The 21,519-nt window shown below is 42.6% G+C and overlaps 1 protein-coding gene across 2 annotated transcripts in view; it reads right to left on the bottom strand.

Annotated features, from left to right (window-relative positions):
* Nucleotides 1-21,519, bottom strand: part of PDZD7 (PDZ domain containing 7) — a 92,746-nt gene that overhangs the window by 50,452 nt on the left and 20,775 nt on the right. For both annotated transcript variants that reach the window (XM_073685293.1, XM_073685294.1), the window contains exons 4-7: nt 17,307-17,481; nt 14,433-14,609; nt 12,475-12,622; nt 6,007-6,067 (exon numbers count right to left, since the gene is read on the bottom strand). In XM_073685293.1, coding sequence (XP_073541394.1) covers nt 6,007-6,067; nt 12,475-12,622; nt 14,433-14,609; nt 17,307-17,481 — 561 coding nt within the window. The remainder of the gene's footprint in view (nt 1-6,006; nt 6,068-12,474; nt 12,623-14,432; nt 14,610-17,306; nt 17,482-21,519) is intronic.

Below are 21,519 nucleotides of genomic sequence, written 5' to 3'. Positions count from 1 at the left end.
GACTATCTTTGTACTCCATATACCACACCATACCATAAATTTTTGTGTTCCAACAGTCTTGGAGGGATCTATCCACTGTGGGTTAGTGTCAGACCAATAGCGTTGGTTTTGTTTGTTAACTTCACCATTCACAAAGTTTGCCTCATCACTGAACATAATGTTCTGTGTAAACTGACGGTACGGTTCCAATTTTGGTTTTGCCCATTCTGCAAATTCAGTGTGCCGATCTGGGTCATCCTGGGTACAAAGATAGTGGGGCCATTCTTCATCAATGGAAACCTCAAAGCCACTGGATATCTGAAATTGCTACATGATGGTGTGTTGCCCTCTTTATGCACTGAAGATGGCACGTTCCTTGAGTTTTTCCAACAAGATGGTGCACCACCACATTATGGGTGTCAGGTCCGAGCATTCCTACATGAACAGTTTCCTGGAAAGTGGATTGGTCGGCGTGGGCCAGCTGAATGGCCACCAAGGTCTCCCAATCTGACCCCCTTAGACTTTTATCTTTGGGGTTATCTGAAGGCAATTGTCTATGCTGTGAAGATATGAGATGTGCAGCATCTGAAACAACGGATACTGGAAGCCTGTGCTAGCATTTCTTCTGCGGTGTTGCTATCAGTGTGTCAAGAGTGGGAGAAGAGGGTTGCATTGACAATCCAACACAATGGGCAGCACTTAGAATACATTTTATAAGTGGTCATAAACTTGTAAATAACTCATGAAAGAATAAAGTTACGTTAAAACCAAGCACACCATTGTTTTTCTTATGAAATTCTTCATAAGTTTGATGTGTCACATGACCCTCTTCCCATTGAAAAAAATAAAGTTGGATCCAAAGTGGCCGACTTCAAAATGGCCGCCATGGTCACCACCCATCTGGAAAAGTATTCCCCCTCCCATATACTAATGTGCCACAAACAGGAAGTTGATATCACCAACCATTCCCATTTTATTTAGGTGTATTCATATAAATGGCTCACCCTGTAGATGAAACTGAGCTGTACAGAATACCAAGTACAGCTACAAATGTATGTACAACGATGTGTCTGGGTAATCTGTGAAGGTACCAGTGAGAATCATGGCCCTAAATACAGATGATCACGAGGGGTTCTAGGTGTCAGAGCCCACCGAAAGAACAAGGAAACCCCCTGCAACAAAGAAAGTATTCGGGATAGAGTTTTCTAAACAAGACCCCTCTTTAATGAAGACCTGCCACTTGCCATGAATATGTATTTTTATAAGCCGCTGTTCTCCTAAATCCAGTGTTGTTTTTCTTTTGTTTCTACGCTCCTCCGTTCCTGAAATACGACCCCTTCTTCTCTATTTATAAGTCTAGAGGTTTTAGCCAACTGGGCATGGTCCTAAAAAAGACTCTAGTAGAAAATAGTTGGGAACCACGCCCAGTTAGCTAAAAGAAAAGACTAGATTTATATACAGGAAAGAGAGAGCCATATCTCAGGAATAGAGAGGAGCAGGAAAATAAGAAATACAACATAGGATTCAAGAGAACAGCAGCATTTTCACCAAGTACAAAAATTACGTATTCAATGGTAAACGATAGATACTTTTTAATTGAATTGCCAGATCACTTTTGAACAAGAAGCTTCCAAATAGAATCCTTTTTCCAGCACAGATCAGATCCTTCTTACACAAGTGCTTCTCACTAAATTATAATACCATCAAAAAGTTAATTTATTTCAGTTCTTCAATTCAAAAAGTGAAACTCCTATATTATATAGAGTCATTACACACAGAGTGATCTATTTCAAGTGTTTATTTCTGTTAATGTTGATGATTATGGCTTACAGCCAATGAAAACACAAAAGTCATTATCTCAGTAAATTAGAATACTTTATAACAACAGTTTGAAAAATGTTTTTAAAATCCGAAATGTTCTCCTACTGAAATGTATGTTCAGTAAATGCACTCAATACTTGGTCGGGACTCCTTTTGCATCAATTACTGCATCAATGCGGCGTGGCATGGAGGCGATCAGCCTGTGGCACTGCTGAGGTGTTATGGAAGCCCAGGTTGCTTTGATAGCAGCCTTCAGCTCGTCTGCATTGTTGGGTCTGGTGTCTCTCATCTTCCTCTTGACAATACCCCATAGATTCTCTATGGGGTTAAGGTCAGGCGAGTTTTCTGGCCAATCAAGCACAGTGATACTGTTGTTTGTAAACCAGGTATTGGTACTTTTGGCAGTGTGGACAGGTGCCAAGTACTGCTGGAGAATGAAATTTCCATCTCTAAAAAGCTTGTCGGCAGAGGGAAGCATGAAGTGCTCTAAAATCTCCTGGTAGATGGCTGCGCTGACTTTGGTCTTGATAAAACACAGTGGACCTACACCAGCAGATGACATGGCTCCCCAAACCATCACTGATTGTGGAAACTTCACACTAGACCTCAAGCAGCTTGGATTGTGGCCTCTCCACTCTTCCTCCAGACTCTGGGACCTTGATTTCCAAATGAAATGCAAAATTTACTTTCATCTGAAAAGAAACCTTGGACCACTGAGCAACAGTTTAGGTCTTTTTCACCTTGGCCCAGGTAAGACGCTTCTGGCGTTGTCTATTGGTCATGAGTGGCTTGACACAAGGAATGCGACACTTGTAGCCCATGTCCTGGATACGTCTGTGTGTGGTGGCTCTTGAAGCAATGACTCCAGCAGCAGTCCACTCCTTGTGAATCTCCCCCAAATTTTTGAATGGTCTTTTCTTAACAATCCTTTCAAGGCTGCGGTTATCCTGGTTGCTTGTGCACCTTTTTTTTTACCTTTTTACCACACTTTTTCCTTCCACTCAACTTTCCATTAATATGCTTGGATACAGCACTCTGTGAACAGCCAGGTTCTCTACCAGTGACCTTTTGTGGCTAATGTGGCACCCCAGGGGTCTGGTTGCCACAGTAATAGAAATATTACGTCTGAGAGCAGGTGGGAGGTTTCTCTGGTCAGGAGCCCTAAGCATGCAACACTTCCTGCCCAGACCTGGGAGGGGAGGAATCTGCCCTTATAAACTGGGTCTGGGGCAGGATTAGAGAGTCAGAGCCTGGAGACAGTTCCAGACACAGGGAGAGTTACAGCAGGAGCTCTGTAGGAGCAGTAGCTGAAGACCAGGGGCTGGAGCTGAGCAGAGCTCGCCCTGGCAGAAGAAACCAAGCACCGGACACAGGAGTCAGAGGCTGTGGGGACTGATATCCACCCAGCAGCAGAAACCAGCCGGCAGGGGATTCCAGGTCTTCTAGCCATAGAAGCCCGGAGGCTCAGTCACAAGGAAGGGACCAGCACCGCCATCCAGGAGCGGAGGCTAACAGAAGGCCCCAAGTCACCAGCCATACGGGTGAGCACCACACGGTATACTCAGGGACGTGGGCTACTTCTACCCGCTTACAGCAAGGTAGCCAGAAAGAGTGCAGATAGACGGGGAGGCCTACAACTCCACCTGGCCAAGGGAACTCCTGTTTGCTCGCAGACTGACCAGGCCCCTTATGTTAGCCAGTACTCCCGGGAGGGTCTGCCTTAATATCACCAGTAAAGACCCTGAACTGCACTGCAAAGACTCTGAGTCGTTCCTGCTTCATCGCCGCACCAGCACTACTAGTGCTGGGACTCCCGTGCACTATCACCCTCACCATCAACTACACTGCCCTGGGGCTCCACTCTTCCCGTGGGGAGTCACACTACCTCAGCTGCACACACCATCAGCCCCAGCGGTCTGCCCTGCAGCGGCAGTCTGCGCTGACCGCAATCCACGGGTGGCGTAGTCAGACAATTAACCTAAAACCCCCACAAAATACCGCCATCGGCCTGACCACCCTGAGCCACGGGACCGGGTCACCGCCACGGATTCTACAACCCCCAGAGACCCGGCTCCGGGTATCCCACACACGTCTACACTAGGCCCAGGGGGCGAGTCACTTACACTCCTTGTGGAGTGTGTCAATGACTGCCTTCTTGAAATCTGTCAAGTCAGCAGTCTTCCCCATGATTGTGGAGCCTACTGAAACAGACTAAGGGACCTTTTTAAACGCTTAGGAAGCCTTTGCAGGTGTTTTTTGTTAATTATTCTAATTTACTGAGATAATGATTTTTGTGTTTTCATTGGCTGTAAGCCATAATCATCAACATTAACAGAAATAAACACTTGAAATAGATCACTCTGTTTGTAATGATTCTATATAATACAGTGCCTACAAGTAGTATTCAACCCCCTGCAGATTTAGCTGGTTTGATAAGATGCAAATAAGTTAGAGCCTTCAAACTGCAAACGAGAGTAGGTTTTATGAACAGAAGCATAAATCTTACAAATCAAAAAGTTATGTTGCTCAGTTGAATTTTATTAAATTTTAAACATAAAAGTGTGGGTCAATTATTATACAACCCCTATGTTTAATATTTTGTGGAATAACCCTTGTTTGCAATTACAGCTAATAATCGTCTTTTATAAGACCTGATCAGGCCGGCACAGGTCTGTGGAGTTATCTTGGCCCACTCCTCCATGCAGATCTTCTCCAAGTTATCTAGGTTCTTTGGGTGTCTCATGTGGACTTTATTCTTGAGCTCCTTCCACAAGTTTTCAATTGGGTTAAGGTCAGGAGACTGACTAGGCCACTCCAACACCTTGACTTTTTCCCTATTGAACCAGGCCTTGGTTTTCTTGGCTGTGTGCTTTGGGTCGTTGTCTTGTTGGAAGATGAAATTACGACCCATCTTAAGATCCTTGATGGAGGAGCGGAGGTTCTTGGCCAAAATCTCCAGGTAGGCCGTGCTATCCATCTTCCCATGGATGCGGACCAGATGGCCAGGCCCCTTGGCAGAGAAACAGCCCCACAGCATGATGCTGCCACCACCATGCTTGACTGTAGGGATGGTATTCTTGGGGTCGTATGCAGTGCCATCCAGTCTCCAAACGTCACGTGTGTGGTTGGCACCAAAGATCTCGATCTTGGTCTCATCAGACCATAGAACCTTGAACCAGTCTGTCTCAGAGTCCTCCAAGTGATCATGAGCAAACTGTAGACGAGCCTTGACATGACGCTTTGAAAGTAAAGGTACCTTACGGGCTCGTCTGGAACGGAGACCATTGCGGTGGAGTACGTTACTTATGGTATTGACTGAAACCAATGTCCCCACTGCCATGAGATCTTCCCGGAGCTCCTTCCTTGTTGTCCTTGGGTTAGCCTTGACTCTTCGGACAAGCCTGGCCTCAGCAAGGGAGGACACTTGCAAAGGCTGTCCTGGCCGTGGAAGGCTAACAGTAGTTCCATAAGCCTTCCACTTACGGATGATGCTCCCAACAGTGGAGACAGGTAGGCCCAACTCCTTGGAAAGGGTTTTGTACCCCTTGCCAGCCTTGTGACCCTCCACGATCTTGTCTCTGATGGCCTTGGAATGCTCCTTTGTCTTTCCCATGTTGACCATGTCTGAGTGCTGTTCACAAGTTTGGGGAGGGTCTTAAATAGTCAGAAAAGGCTGGCAAAAGAGATCTTTAATCCACACATGTGAAGCTCATTATTCTTGGTGCCTGAACTACTTCTTAATACTTTAGGGGGACCAAACAGAATTCTTGTGGTTTGAGGGGTTGAATAATAAATGACACTCTGAATTAACTTTTTACGTTTTTAAAAAAAAAAAAAAAAAAAAATTTGCTGCAGTGCATTTCCCACTTCCAGGCTGATCTACAGTACAAATGTCACAATGCCAAGTTAATTCCGCATGTGTCAACCAGCTAAATCTGCAGGGGGTTGAATACTACTTGTAGGCACTGTATATGACTTTCACTTTTTGTATTGAAGAACTGAAATAAATTAACCTTCTGATGATATTCTAATTTAGTGAGAAGCACTTGTATATGCTGGCTTTAAAAAAAGTGGATGAATATTCATCAGTTCTTTTCTACAATGTCAGGAAACCTTATATAAGAGCAGTATACATTCTCGAATGGAGTTCCTTGCACCAAGATTCCCTTCAAACATGACAAACCTGTTTTATTATTCAGTACTTACATCGATTAAACCAACAATACTCTGCAATCATCTCCTTGTACGCAGGGTACATCCCCATCTCCTGTAAGACACAACAAGTTACGCACTAATAAAATACACATAGACCTGCAAATATGAGATGAGCTGCAGAAAGTAAAACCTGATAGGCCTGTTTGATGAATAATACATTGCTCTTCACAGATGAAACCGTAGACACAGAGCCTTAAGTAAGTGACCCTGCAATGCCTTGAGACGCAGCCTGCACGATGCTTGATTATACTCTTCCCTTTATGGAGGAGGTAATTAGTGGTAAGTCACTTACCCAGAAACAGGCGCGGGTTTTCACTAATGACTCTAACGTTCAGGCATGTCACTCAAAGTTTGCTTTTTGTTCTCCAGACAAATATTATGCTTCTAAGAATATGTGTGTATGATGTCAGTTTATATATTTTTCTAATTTATCAACCAGTTAGGTCATGAATATTAACAGAAGTAGCTGATCCAGACTCTGAGATTGAACCGGTCACCAATCCTAGCTATAATCCCTTTAGGATGGAGTAAATATCCATTTCTGTGTTTTAGATTTTCTGACCCTTCTTCTATATTTTTTTATTTTTATTTTTCGGTCAATTTAGCCATATGAGGACTTGGACTTTTTCTCCTTTTTTCAGTACATTATATGGTAACATAAATTGTATTATTCAAAATTACAACTCATCCAGCAAAAAGCAAACCAAGTGAGGTGTAATTAGTGAAACAAAAAACAACACAATTTTGCTATTGCTTTTTGGGTTTTGTTTTTATGGCATTCATTGTGCGGGAAAAATGACCTGACTGTTATGAGTAATCATAGAGAGACCCAGCAAGACTGGCACCAGAAGAGCAAAGGCACCACCACAGACGCACTTGGCACAAGCCGCCCCAGCTAGGCGAGCCTTAAAGGGCCGGGATACTCTTCACCCAGCTCCCAGTAAGGAGGAGGGGGATTTTGGCAGAGCCCCTCCCAGCCCTGCTGTTGCCAGGCAGGTTGCGTCTGGTGACGTGGCCGGAGACTAGTCGATAACAGGTAGGTACCTCTGTGAGAAACCCTAGGAGTGTAGAACAAAAAGAAAAAGAAGCGAACCCTAAGACCAACCCAGAAAGAGAACAACCAACACTGCAAGCACCAGTCACCACCACAACTCATATGAACTGCAATACCTGAGCTGGGTAAAGGGCTAAATAGCCCACCTGATGCTGAAGGAAATGATCAGGTGCTGAATACCTCCCAATCACCTCCAGACAACCACTCCCTGCTAGCCTGCACAGCAGAATGGACACAATCCCACCTCTGCCTAGTACCAGACACAGCAGCGTCCTGCGTTGCCTGGCAACCGGGGAACACAGCGTCCCATGTTCCCCGGATACGGCATACCGCGTCCCCGCACATCCTACTACTCCAAAACGCAACTCTCCATAAGATTATAGAAAGAACAAAGAATTTTAGTCAGCTCCCCAACTATGCAGTCCGATGCCAGGAATCGGCTGTGCAGCAGGAATGGAAGTAAAAAAAGGTAGTGTTCCAGCATCAGAATCAGATAAAATGTCCAAGTTTATTGAATAAAAAATTGTAAAAATATAACCATAGGTCACTGACCAACCGGAATATGTTATCAGCAAATGCGTTTCAGACCTGCATCTTTAATCATTGGAATAAGATTGGGACGGTGTCCCTGCGTGCGTGGTAGCTCCCCCTCCAGGGTGAACCGATCCCTTCCTGATAACCGAGGAAAGCTGACAGTGTACCCTCTCAGGGCCAGCAGGACAATGGCGGCACTTGCGCCCGGAGTAGCGTAGTACTGGACCCGATCCATTTCCAGGTGGGAGCACAGAACCACAATTCCTAAGAGTATCCCCCTCCCTAGGATAGACCTCCGGGCTCTCACCACCCACATTGTCCGGAAACCTCTTATGGAGCTCAGCGATGAGACGAATGGCATGTATATTACCTCTCGAGACCCAGGACCTCTCCTCAGGACCGTACCCCTTACAATGAATCAAATACTAAATGGAGTTCCGAACTCTACCGGAGTCCATTATATTTTCTATCTCAAATTCTTCAGTATTATCTACTAGAATAGGAGAAAGAGGATACTGGGTCACAAGCGAACTAACAACCTTCTTTAATAATGTCTTGTGAAAAACATTGGGAACCCGCGTAGAAGACGGCAGACGTACTCGAAAAGCCACCTTATTGACGACCTTGATAATGGAAAATGATCCTATAAACCTGTACCTGTGTATGAGCTTAGGCAATGGTACCTTAATCTTGAGATTCTTAGTAGACACCCAAACTCTGTCCCCCACTCTGAGTTTGCAACCTTGCTGATGACGCCAATCGGCCTGCCTCTTCATGCCCTTCTCTGGATACGGGCTTCCGCCCAGACCTTCCAGGGGTGATGGATAGTTGCAGAGACCGTCGGAAGTACATCGTACCCTGCCTCAAAACATGGAGACCTAGATTGAAATCCTAGATTACAGAAAAAAGGAGAGATTCCCAAGCCCTCGTGGTGTCTATTGTTTAGGGCGAACTCTGCCAAAGCTAAGTATGATCCCTAATCATGCTGATAAAGGGAACAAAAACATCTTAGATAGGACTCAAGACACTGGTTGGTTCGCTGTTTGCCCATTAGTTTGTGGATGGTACGAGGATGAAAACGAGAATTCCGAGGCGTTTACAGAAAGCCCTCCAGAGTCTGGAGATAAACTGGGACTCTCGGTCGGAGACAATATTCATAGAAGCCCTATGCAATCTTACCACCGGAACCAAGCATACATCTACCAAGTCCTGCGCACTGGGTAACTGAGCCAAAGGAACCAAAAAGCATTGTTAAGAAAATCGGTACACAATAACACACTGTAGTCATACCCTTAAAGTCAGGGAGATCAGTAATGAAGTCCATGGATATGTGGGACCAAGGACGTACAGGAATGGGCAAAGGGAGAAGTTTCCCTGCCGGAGCGACGCGAGGCACCTTGTTCATGGCACAGATATCGCATAAGCTTCAGCATCCTTACCCAAAGATGGCCATCAATACGCTCTGCTCAAAAGACAACCAGTCCCCTTAATGCCCAGGTGGCCCACTGAGACCAAGTTATGACACTCTCTGAGTAAGCAGACCCATTCCTGATAACTGGGGAAGGCTCACAGTGTACCCTTTCTATTTTAAACGTTTTGATGATTTTCCAGCACCAAAAGTAGCAAATCCTTTAAAAAGTTTCACGTTTGTCTAAAAATGAACCAAATTGAAAACTCCTCCTGAAACCTCACTCCAGGCAGAGACTGAAGTGAGATGTACCAAAAAAATTTGACATTTGCTAAAAGTCGCTTTTCATGAATCTGTCTAAAACATTTGGATAAGCCAAGTTGTCGAGGAAAAATTAAAAAAGACTTAAAAATGAAGGAACTAGAAAAATGGTATAGACAATAAGGCACTAGAGCCACTAAAAATGAGCAAATTACTCCAGATGAGAGGAGAAAGAACAATTATGAATTGGGGCCATAGTTTTTATTATTTTAATAGCATAAAAAAAAATTCTGAAGTTTGGAAAAAAATATTTGGTTCGTGTTGCCATTTTTCCGAGACCCGAAACTTCCTTATTTTTTCCTCAATTAGAAATGTTTTTTTTGTTGTGAGCTATAGTTTCTTTTGTAACACTTAGGAGTACACCTGATCTCTGTGTATTGTATTTTCAGAGGGAGATACAGCAACCGAAAAAAAAAGCAATTCTGTGGTTAATATTTTATTTTTATTTACCTTATGAACTAAATAATTTTATATTTTGGTAGATCAGACTTTTATGAACGCGGAAATGAAGTACCAAATAAGCTATTTGTTAATTTCTTGATTTTTGGTTGGGTAAAAATAGGTGATTGCAACTTTTATGTTTTAACATTTTCTTATATTATTAAGTATATATTTTTTTCTAATCTTCAGTTTTTTGAGGAACTTATTACGACATTTAAGGAGTTAAACAAGCAGCGGTCAGCGCTAACTCTCTAACATTTCATCACAAGCACCACTCCAGCATTTCTTTTATTTTTTATTTTACCAGTCGAGTGGTGACACTAATCTTAGTTCCCTACCCCTAGCATCATACTTACCAGCTTCGGTCTTCATCTTTTATCGGCGCCGCTCAGGTTGGTCTTCTGCAGATTGTAGCCTGCCGGATCGCTCCAGTGTTTGTAAATCACAACTCAATGTAAGTCTATGAAAGCTGGAAGGAGGCCAGGATGAGGATCTCATAGACTTATACTAAGAGCTTGTGACCATTACCTCTGACTTCCACTCAGTCAGAAGTTGCAGTCACAAGATGGCTGAACGATCCCGGAGCGGCGCCAGGAACTGCTGAAGACGACGGCTGATAAGTATAAATAAACCGCTGGAGTGGTGCTTAAATGGAAGATCTTATATTGACAGCTAAAGCATTATCAGGCAGAACTGTGATTGTAATTTACAAATTGTACCCCCTGAAATGGATCCCGCATATTGTATTTTCACTGTATTTCTTCATGTTATTTTTTGTCCACTTAAAGAAGTTGTCCACTACTTTTCCATTGATGCCCCAATGTTTGATCGGCCGGGGTCCCGCACCCGGCACCCCCGCTGATCAACTGTTATCGGTGCAGGCGGTGGCCGCCGGCCGGAAGTACTTATTTGCGGTGCTTGGCCATCTAGCTGTAGTGGCCACCGCGGGTTGCTACACATCCGCCTCCCATTGAACTGAATAGGAGGCAGATGTGCAGGATAGGATAGGGCATCAATGGAAAAGTAGCGGACAACTTCTTTAAATCTCAGGATAATATAAGAAACCAGTCTCATTTCGGATATAGTGGGAATGTTCATGATAAACTGGTTTATCTATATCAGTGATTCCCAATTTTCTTACCACATGGAAATCCCTGAAATATGTTTGCACTTCGGGATAACCCTCTACTAATATTCCTGCCTTGAAGAAGCTTGGTAAGTAGGAGCAGATAGAACAATCTATAATCCTTGCCCTGTGCAATCATAAGGGAAACATCTACTGGAATCCAATTCACAATTTCCAAATACAAAATATAATCATGTAATGCACAGATGAGGAACTTTGCTTAAAGCTTATTCACTATTCTGGTGTTCCAAAATTCCAAACAAGTTATTTTATCATTTGTTGCACTTCTTATAGGGGAATCATTTCAGCATCGTCTTCTCATCGTTCTATGGAAAGTGTTGAAAACGCAAGCCAAAAGCTCACAATAGTGAAGTACTGCACCCATCCTATGTACATTCTAAAGTTGTTTTTTAATGAAACTTTTGTTAAAGAAAAACTGTCAGCAGGCTTTTGCTGCGTAGTGCTGCATGATCAAGGGGGCAGAGACCCTGATTCCAGTGATGTGTCGCTTACTGGACTGGTTGGTGTAGTTTGGATAGAATCCCTGTTTTATCTGCTGTATATGTAGCAGTGCTCAAATGCTGAGTGCTGAGCTGTGTATAATCCCACCCACCACGGATTGTCAGCAAGCTACTTGCCTGACTTACTTGCACGTGACACCTTGTTCACTAGTAATAATAAACTGCTGATAAAACAATGATGGCATTGAAACCACAACGCAGCCTAACAAACGACCCATCCTTGGAACCAGGCTCTCTGTCGCTACATCATGCTGCTCTCACATAAATAGCAAAAACCTGTTGACATTTTGGATGATGGATTGAGCAGTGCTCTTTGAGATGTTCAGAGCTTGGGCTATTTTTTTATAACCTAACCCTGCTTTATTCTTCTCCACAACTTTATCCCTGACCTGTCTGTTGTGTTCCTTGCGTTTTGTGATGCTGTTTGATTTCTAATGTTCTCAAACAAATCTCTGAGGCTTTCACAGAACAGCTGTAGTTATACAGAGAATAAATTATACACGGCGACTTAATTTACTAATTATGTGACTTCTGAAGGCAATTGATCACTCAGGCTTTTATTTAGAGGTGTCATTTCACAGGGGGCTGAATACAAATGCACGTCCAATTTTCAGATTTATATATTTAAAATATTTAGAAAACCATGTATCATTTCCTTTACACTTTACAGATACTTGCCATAAAATCCTAATAAAATATATTTAAGTTTGTGGTTGTAAAGTGAAGAATATGTGGAAAAGTTCATGGGGGATCAATACTTTTTCAAGGCACTGTACCTGGTGGAAAGAAACTTTGTAGTTTTAGTATTTCACTGTTATGGGCTTTTGGCTTGTGTTTTCTAGATTTATTCCCTTATGAAAAGTAAAAAGTACAACTTGTTAGGAATTTTGGAACACCAGAATAGAGGAACCCACTAGATTGCTGGATCTTTGACGCTAAGTTCCTTATCTGTGCACAACTCTACTATATTGTGTGACTTTTCTTGGACTTTTTTTTTAGTAGAATTTATCTTTTCCGTTCATTACAATTTCGAAATAAACCATTCTGGATTCACCTTGATTGTGAGCATGATGTGAGTTAACCCCTTTAGCACTTCGACCGCTTTACTATGGCTTATGTCTTCAAAGTTAATTCCGTTGGCTGCAAGAACTTGATCTCCAATTTTGATGCCTCTTTCTTCAGCTATTCCCCCTGAATCAACTCTAAGAACAAAACAAAAATATGATAAAATAAATGAGAGCTAAGATGTAGGAGACATGTAGTGATATATGGGATTTAAGATCACAACAGGTTTTATGACTTTACATCATTTTATAGGTACCCTGATCAGTCCTTATTTAGATGTCAAGATGTAATTTTTTTCCTCATATGTGATGCCATAATGATGGTATCAATGGACACATGAATTAAAAATGGATTAAAATCGGATTTACATCACTGCAAAGTCCCTGACTGGGGGTAGGAGCGGAGCAACTGGGTCAGGAGCCGAAAAGGTGGAGCCGGGCTGCCAGGGAGTTTACAGTGATGTAGAATTGTAGTTCTAATGATGACGCATGCAGGGGAAAGAGACTTCCTGTTTCTACATAGAGCTTAGTCTGGATGAAAATCGGATCTACATCACTGCAAAGTCCCTGACTGGGGGTAGGAGCGTAGCAGCTGGGTCAGGAGTTGAAGAGGGGTTGGAGCTTGGCTGCCAGGGAGTTTACAGTGATGTAGAATTGTAGTTCTAATGATGACTCATGAAGGGAAAAGAGATTTCCTGTTCCTACATAGAGCTTAGTCAGATAGTCAGTTTTTAATCACTTGATGTCATAGACCTAATGAAAAAAAGAGAAGAATTAACGGAGTTGGCCGCTACTTTTTATGATTGCCTCAATCGATGGACCCTGTGCCTGTGAGTGGCCAGTGATAGTGCCGCTCGCAGTCAAGAAGAACAGCAGGAGGTAATTAGAAAAACACTTAGGGGCACAGGTTCCATCAATTGGGGCAATCATAAAAAGTAGTGGCCAACTTCTTTAATTGGGTAGAAGAGCAAAATGAGCACAGTGCTATATAATATGATGACTGCAATATATAGAGGATAAAAACTGTGATGGGAGGAGGGGGAGTGCTTCTTTAACTGCTCTTGCACTGTAGATAATTTTCTCAAATTTGCTCTTTTGTCTGACATCTATCTCCCCCATACATATAAACACCAGATCTGAAAATAAGAAACAACACAGAATTTGTGACATGTAATTGGATTGATCTTTATTGCTTGAAAATCAATAAAACAAGTTTGAACAAAAAAACAAAACACCAGATCTGGTGGTGGTCTGAGAAAAAAAGGATAGGGTGTTGAAATTTAACCTGCCCGATACTTCTCTCCACCAACATCTTTTAATGAGGGAGTGTTGGGAGGCTCCCATACACATTAAATGGTGAACAGTCCTGCAGAAATGGCCATGTTTGGATGACTTTTCACTTATATGTTTAGGGGCCTTCAGCTTATATGATGTATATAATTTTTCTCAAAATCAATGAAGTATTAAAAATATACAGTGTCTAATTTTAATCAAGATTATTGGGTGCGATCTGGAAAAATACAGCTGCAAAAGTACTGAGAAACACAAAGTTGTAAAAAGTAATTTGATAGAATAGATAAAAGATGGATGTTATATGCAACTTTTGTCACATTTTTGACTTCAAGGAATATTTAAAGTTGGCTCTCACAATCGTAACATGATGGGCACGGACGCAGTGAAATAGCCTGAAGCTTGTTGGCCCCAATGCAAAATCTCCAACAGGGACCTCAACTATCATGAGTCTTTAATTGAATTGGTCTTTTTAATATGGGCCAAATGGACCTTTTGACTTCCCTAAGCTGCAGGGTTCGAGTGTGACGAAACCCACTAAAGTTACCCAACTGCTCAGATCGTAGAAATACCCCCAACAAGTATGATAAATTAATGCAGTAAAGAAGACAATCTATGAACTAAAACATAAGTGTATGTGCGTGGACTCTTCACTTACTTGGAAACAAAGATCCCAAGTCCAAATTCTTTCCCCCCTCTAATGTTGAACCCCCAGCAAGTGTCATCAGAGGACGTGTAGAGATGGACGATCCTTCTCATTCCATCTTCAGAGCTGCTGTCTGATGGTGTCGAACTTCCCTTCTCTACTATGAGTCTCTTATTCAGCACGTCTACCCTGAAATTATAGATAGGGAGATATATCATCTAATACAATGATGTAAAAACATATATGTATACTCTTCCAACCAGTTATCGCTATAGCGAATCTCAAATAAAATAAAAAAAACAGCAATTTTTCAAATATTGTTCATCTTGTGTATACCACTCCTACACAGACCTGTGTCTCCATGGTAACAGACTACAAATCAAGACTATGTAGTCGGGCCATGCAGTCGTACTCCCTTCCATCTGCTCTTACTACTTCTAAACAACTGAGTGGGCAATGACTTGTTTGTAATACGCAATCACTAAATCACATAGATGTGCATGGGAGCTGTAAACATAAAACATTTGGAGGTTTCTAATCAAGACCTAAAATTGCTTTTTCATGATATGGAGGCACAGTTTTTGCTGATCCCTCTAAATAAAACAAACTGATGGCAATGCTACCACAGAGAAGAAGAGTGTGGAGAAGGGGATAGCATGATCAAGCACTAGTAGGGACCTCATTTTGTTTTGTTTTTTGCCATGGGGCACCTTCTACTGTATTTGTGCCACTGTACATTTAATTGATATCATAAAATAGTATATTATTGCTATGCAGCCCAGTAGACCTGGGGCCCTTCAAGAACTGAAAAGCAAGGTATTGCTGATTTGCTGCAGGAAAATCTGCTGTGAAAATAAAAAAAGCACTGTGGATTTTATTGCAGAAATACTGTGGACCAGCCAGAGACATCACCGATGGTATTGCAAAGGGTGAACTCCCCATTGAAAATCTGCAGCATAAATTGCCATAAAACATTCAAATCTGCTGATTATCTCGGCATAGTGTGAAAGATATTTCTTAACCTCTCTAAAAAAAATTTGCTGGTACAGAATTACACAGTGATTTTCTGTGTGCAAATTCACGGTGGACGATCAGCTATATATATCGCTCTTACGTGGACGTACACGCAATAATGCTCTTTGCTCCTGAAGTTCATTCATCTAATTTTGGGTGATATCCATCTGACTTTATTTTCATTTGTCATAGACTTCAGTGCAAATCACATGTGACAGCGAGTTGTGTGCGACTTATCTGCCATTAAAGGAGTATTCCCATCTCCAAGATCCTATCCTAATATGTGGTAGGTGTAATAATAGTAATATTACCAAATACCTCCAATTAGAAATCTAGTATAGTTTTCTGATTAGCTATGTCTCTTTCCTCATGTGCAGGCATTAGGTATCCGTGGTTACGACCACTAGCAACTAGCTAACTAACTTCACTATTTTAGTGGTCGTAACCATGGATATCTAAGGTCCTGCAATGCCTGCACATGAAAAGATTAGTAGCGAATCAGAAAAACTATACTACATTTCTAATTGGAGGTATTCGCTAATATTATTATTATTACACCTACTAGATATTGGGATAGGATATTGTAAATGGGAATACTCCTTTAAGTCATTTTTTAAAGAAAATCACAACTCTAAAATAGTTGTGTGAGAACAAATCGCAGACAAGTTGTATATATGTTTTTGGTCGCGTGACTTGTCTGCTGTTGTGCAACATGTTCCTGTGTAGCCTCAGCCTTATGGCGTAGCCACAGAATAGATCGGAAATATTCGTTAGATGCATATCCCACTTATGGGACCCACACCTGTTTCCAAAACAGAGATCTCCTGAAATCTGTCCTGCCTGCGGAGTTGACTGCTGTCCACCCCATCCAAGTGGAGAATGAATGGGAAGTGGCTGTGCACCTGCATGGCTCTCTCCATTCACGTCTATGTGAACCCTAGAAGTAGCCATGCATGCTTGCACAGCTAACTGCCATAGAAGTGAAGGGAGAGAAATATGCATGTTTAAAGGGTATATGTCAGCAGGTTTTTGCTATGTAATCTGAGAGCAGCATGATGTAGGGGCTGAGACCCTGATTCCAGCGATGTGTCACTTACTGGGCTGTGTTTTGCTCTTGCAATAAAATCAGTGTTTTATCAGCAGGAGATTATCACTACAGGACTAGGTGTCTTGAGCCTCCTGGTCCAACCCTGCCCCCAGCCCTAATTAGCAGCTTTCTGTCAATATACAGTGTACACAGAAAGCTGCCAATCAGTGGTGGGGGCAGGGTTATACAGGGCTCAGCATTCTGAGCTCTGCTAGATCTGCAGCAGAGAGAACTGTGATTGTATCACAACTGCTGCACCCAGTAAACTAAGTGATACATCGCTGCCATCAGGGTCTCAGTCCCTACATTATGCTGCTGTCAGATTACATATCAGCAACCTGCTGACAGATTCCCTTTAAAGCTATTTTTTTCTTTGCACATTCAATATCACCACAGCTGTGTAATTGTATAATGAGTCTACACCTACACATAACTAGGAACTTACAGAGGTTATATTAGAAATAGTATTGTATTACATTAATCAAAAAATGAAAATAGAAATGGATGTTATGGGTTATAGCCCTGCTGCACACCCCACATTTAAAGGTTAGATCGGCATTCACTAGATTTCCATAGACTTAGCGGGGCGCCTCTGGCTTGCACGTTTTCTGGTCAGAGTTCATGCTCGCACAAGCCCTTTTACTGCAGAAACCAGATACTGTGATCCTCTAATGAACTTGACACGCTCTCTTTGGTCCATAGAGGTGATACATTGTGATTTTTGGTTACCTAGAATGGCTGACAATGAGCGGGAGGATGTGAGTGAAGAGTACGGCTCTGCTTACCATGTGGTCTTTTCTCTGGAGAACTTAATCCCTGGCACTTTTCCCATCCGTCTCACCATCATACGTAGACGGTTGTTCCCGGTCAGAACTTTGACAGCGCTTCCCATGGTTATACTTTCTAAACTGATACCATTCACCTCTGCAATCTTATCTCCAACGCAGAGCCCGGCTAGATCTGCAAGTATGAAATAAAAGTGTGTTATACCCTATGCACTGCAGGGACACATACAGCGGGTAAAATAAGTATTGGACAGGTCACCAATTTTCTAAGTAAATAGATTTCTAAAAGAGCTGTTGACAATTAATTCTCACCAGATGTCAGTAACAACTCATCCAATCCACACAGGCAAAGAAATCACCATAGATGTTCATAAATTAAATTAGGTGTAATAATGAGAAATGACACAGGGAAAAAGTATTGAACTCATGAAGAAAGAGAGGTGCAAAAAGCCATGGAAAGTCATGACACCAGCTGAAATCTATCAGTAATTAGAAAGCAATCCTGTCACTTAGTGAAAAATAATATCAGCTGGTGCAGTTGATGGCCTGTGAACTGTCTCAAGACTTTCACAACCTTATTGTTGGAAAACATACTGATGGCATTGGTTACAGAAGAATTTCTAAACTACTATTACTGTTCACTAAGTGGCAGGATTGCTTTCTAATTACTTACTTTTAATCACTTCATGTGTTCAATACTTTCTCCCTTTGTCATGTATCATTATTACACATAACTTAATTTATGAACATCTAAGGTTTGATTTCTTAGCCTGTGTGAATTGGATGGGTTGTTGCCAACAACTGGTGAGAATTTCAAGTGAATAGCACCTTTAGAAATATATTTACTTAGAAAATTGGTGACGTGTTCAATACTTACTTCATCCGCTGTATGTATGTATGTATATACAGTAGGGAAAAAAAGTATTTAGTCAGCCACCAATTGTTCAAATTCTCCCACTTAAAAAGATGAGAGAAGCCTGTAATTAACATCATAGGTAGACCTCAACTATGAGAGACAAAATGAGAAAACAAATCCTGAAAATCACATTGTCTGATTTGGAAAGAATTTTTTTTCAAATTTTGGTGGAAAATAAGTATTTGGTCAATTACAATCAAGCAAGATTTCTGGCTCTCACAGACCTGTAACTTCTTCTTAAAGAGGCTCTTCTGTCCTCCACTCATTACCTGTAGTACTGGCACCTGTTTAAACTTGTTATCAGTATAAAAGATACCTGTCCGCAACCTCAAACAGTCACACTCCAAACTCCACTATGGGGAAGACCAAAGAGCTGTCGAAGGACACCAGAAACAAAATTGTAGCCCTGCACCAGGCTGGGAAGACTGAATCTGCAATAAGCAAGCAGCTTGGTGTTAAGAAATCAACTGTGGGAGCAATAATTAGAAAATGGAAGACATACAAGACCACTGATAATCTCCCTCGATCTGGGGCTCCACACAAGATCTCACCCCATGGGGTCAAAATGATCTCAAGAACGGTGAGCAAAAATCCCAGAAGCACACGGGGGGGCTTAGTGAATGACCTGCAGAGAGCTGGGACCAATGTTACATAGGCTACCATCAGTAACACACTACGCCGCCAGGGACTCAGATCCTGCAGTGCCAGACGTGTCCCCCTGCTTAAGCCATTACATGTACGGGCCCATCTGAAGTTTGCTAGAGAGCATTTGGATGATCCAGAAGAGTATTGGGTGAATGTCATATGGTCAGATGAAACCAAAGTAGAACTGTTTGGTAGAAACACAACTCGTCATGTTTGGAGGAGAAAGAACGCTGAGTTGCATCCAAAGAACACCATACCTACTGTGAAGCATGGGGGTGGCAACATCATGCTTTAGGGCTGTTTCTCTGTCAAGGGACAAGGACGACTGATCCATGTACATGAAAGAATGAATGGGGCCATGTATCGTGAGATTTTGAGTGCAAACCTCCTTCCATCAGCAAGGGCATTGAAGATGAAACGTGGCTGGGTCTTTCAGCATGACAATGATCCCAAGCACACAGCCATGGCAACGAAGGAGTGGCTTTGTAAGAAGCATTTCAAGGTCCTGGAGTGGCCTAGCCAGTCTCCAGATCTAAACCCTTGGAGGGAGTTGAAAGTCCGTGTTGCCCAGCGACAGCCCCAAAACATTACTGCTCTAGAGGAGATCTGCCTGGAGAAATGGGCCAACATACCAGCAACAGTGTGTGCCAACCTTGTGAAGACTTGCAGAAAACGTTTGACCTCTGTCATTGCCAACAAAGGATATATAACAAAGTATTGAGATGAACTTTTGTAATTGACCAAATACTTATTTTCCAACAAAATTTGAACAAAAATGTCTTTCCATATCAGACAATGTGATTTCCAGGATTTGTTTTCTCATTTTGTCTCTCATAGTTGAGGTCTACCTACGATGTCAATTACAGGCCTCTCTCATCTTTTTAAGTGAGAGAACTTGCACAATTGGTGGCTGACTAAATACTTTTTTCCCCCACTGTATATATATATATATATATATATATATATATATATATATATATATATATATATATATATGTGTATATGTATTGTTGGTTTATTAAAAAGAAGACATAAACCAATATATAGTTCATTAAAGTAAACAAGGACCTTCTGTCATAACGGCAAAGTAAAAGAAAATGTATGGCACAGTCCTTGCACCTGCCGGGGTCCGGCCACTCAGAATTAGCAAACACACATGGTTCAGGTTGGCACAAAAACACAAGCTCTTCTCTCTGGAGCTAGCCTCTCCAGATAAACTGAACACCACATAATTCAAAAGGCTGGCTAATTATATCCCAGGCCCTGGGGTGGAGATATGTACAGCTGTTCACATAAAACCTAACCCATTAAAAATGGCCGATTAACCCTCTCAACACATAGTGTGCTGGAGCAAACTTCTAGGCTTCAACTCACTAAAGCTAATAGCCTCAGTGAAACACATCTTCCCTCCAGCACTTTGCCAATGACTTTGTCACAATATATACACACCTATACACCTTATAATTATATACACTGCTCAAAAAAATAAAGGGAACACTTAAACAACAGAATATAACTCCAAGTAAATCAAACTTCTGTGAAATCAAACTGTCCACTTAGGAAGCAACACTGATTGACAATCAATTTGACATGCTGTTGTGCAAATGGAATAGACAATAAATGGATATTATTGGCAATTATCAAGACACCCTCAATAAAGGAGTGGTTCTGCAGGTGGGGACCACAGATCACATCTCAGTACCAATGCTTTCTGGCTGATGTTTTGGTCACTTTTGAATGTTGGTTGTGCTTTCACACTCATGGCAGCATGAGACGGACTCTACAACCCACAGAAGTTGCTCAGATAGTGCAGCTCATCCAGGATGGCACATCAATGCGAGCTGTGGCAAGAAGATTTGCTGTGTCTGTCAGAGTAGTGTCCAGAGGCTGGAGGCGCTACCAGGAGACAGGCCAGTACACCAGGAGACGTGGAGGGGGCCGTAGGAGGGCAACAACCCAGCAGCAGGACCGCTACCTCCACCTTTGTGCAAGGAGGAACAGGAGGAGCACTGCCAGAGTCCTGCAAAATGACCTCCAGCAGACCACAAATGTGCATGTGTCTGTTAGAAACCAACTCCATGAGGGTGGTATGAGGGCCCGACGTCCACAGATGGGGGTTGTGCTGACAGCCCAACACCGTGCAGGACGCTTGGGACTTGCCACAGAACACCAGGATTGGCAAAGTCGCCACTGGCGCCCTGTGCTCTTCACAGATGAAAGCAGGTTCACACTGAGCACATGTGACAGACGTGACAGAGTCTGGAGACGTCGTGGAGAGCGATCTGCTGCCTGCAACTTCCTTCAGCATGACCGGTTTGGCAGTGGGTCAGTAATAGTGTGGGGTGGCATTTCTTTGGAGGGCCGCACAGCCCTCCATGTGCTCGACAGAGGTAGCCTGACTGCCATTAGGTACCGAGATGAGATCCTCTGACCCCTTGTGAGATTGTGAGATCATATGCTGGTGCGGTTGGCCCTGGGTTCCTCCTAATGCAGGACAATGCCAGACCTCATGTGGCTGGAGTGTGTCAGCAGTTCCTGCAAGATGAAGGCATTGAAGCTATGGACTGGCCAGCCCGTTCCCCAGACCTGAATCCGATTGAGCACATCTGGGACATCATGTCTCGCTCCATCCACCAACGTCAAGTTGCACCA

The sequence above is a fragment of the Phyllobates terribilis genome, unplaced genomic scaffold (genome assembly GCF_046119375.1).
Source record: "Phyllobates terribilis strain yellow unplaced genomic scaffold, ASM4611937v1 Scaffold_5__5_contigs__length_657084704, whole genome shotgun sequence".
Classification (NCBI taxonomy): Eukaryota; Metazoa; Chordata; class Amphibia; order Anura; family Dendrobatidae; genus Phyllobates; species Phyllobates terribilis.
The sequence above is the reverse complement of the archived record's forward strand: the minus strand, read 5'-3'. Positions and strand labels throughout refer to the sequence as shown.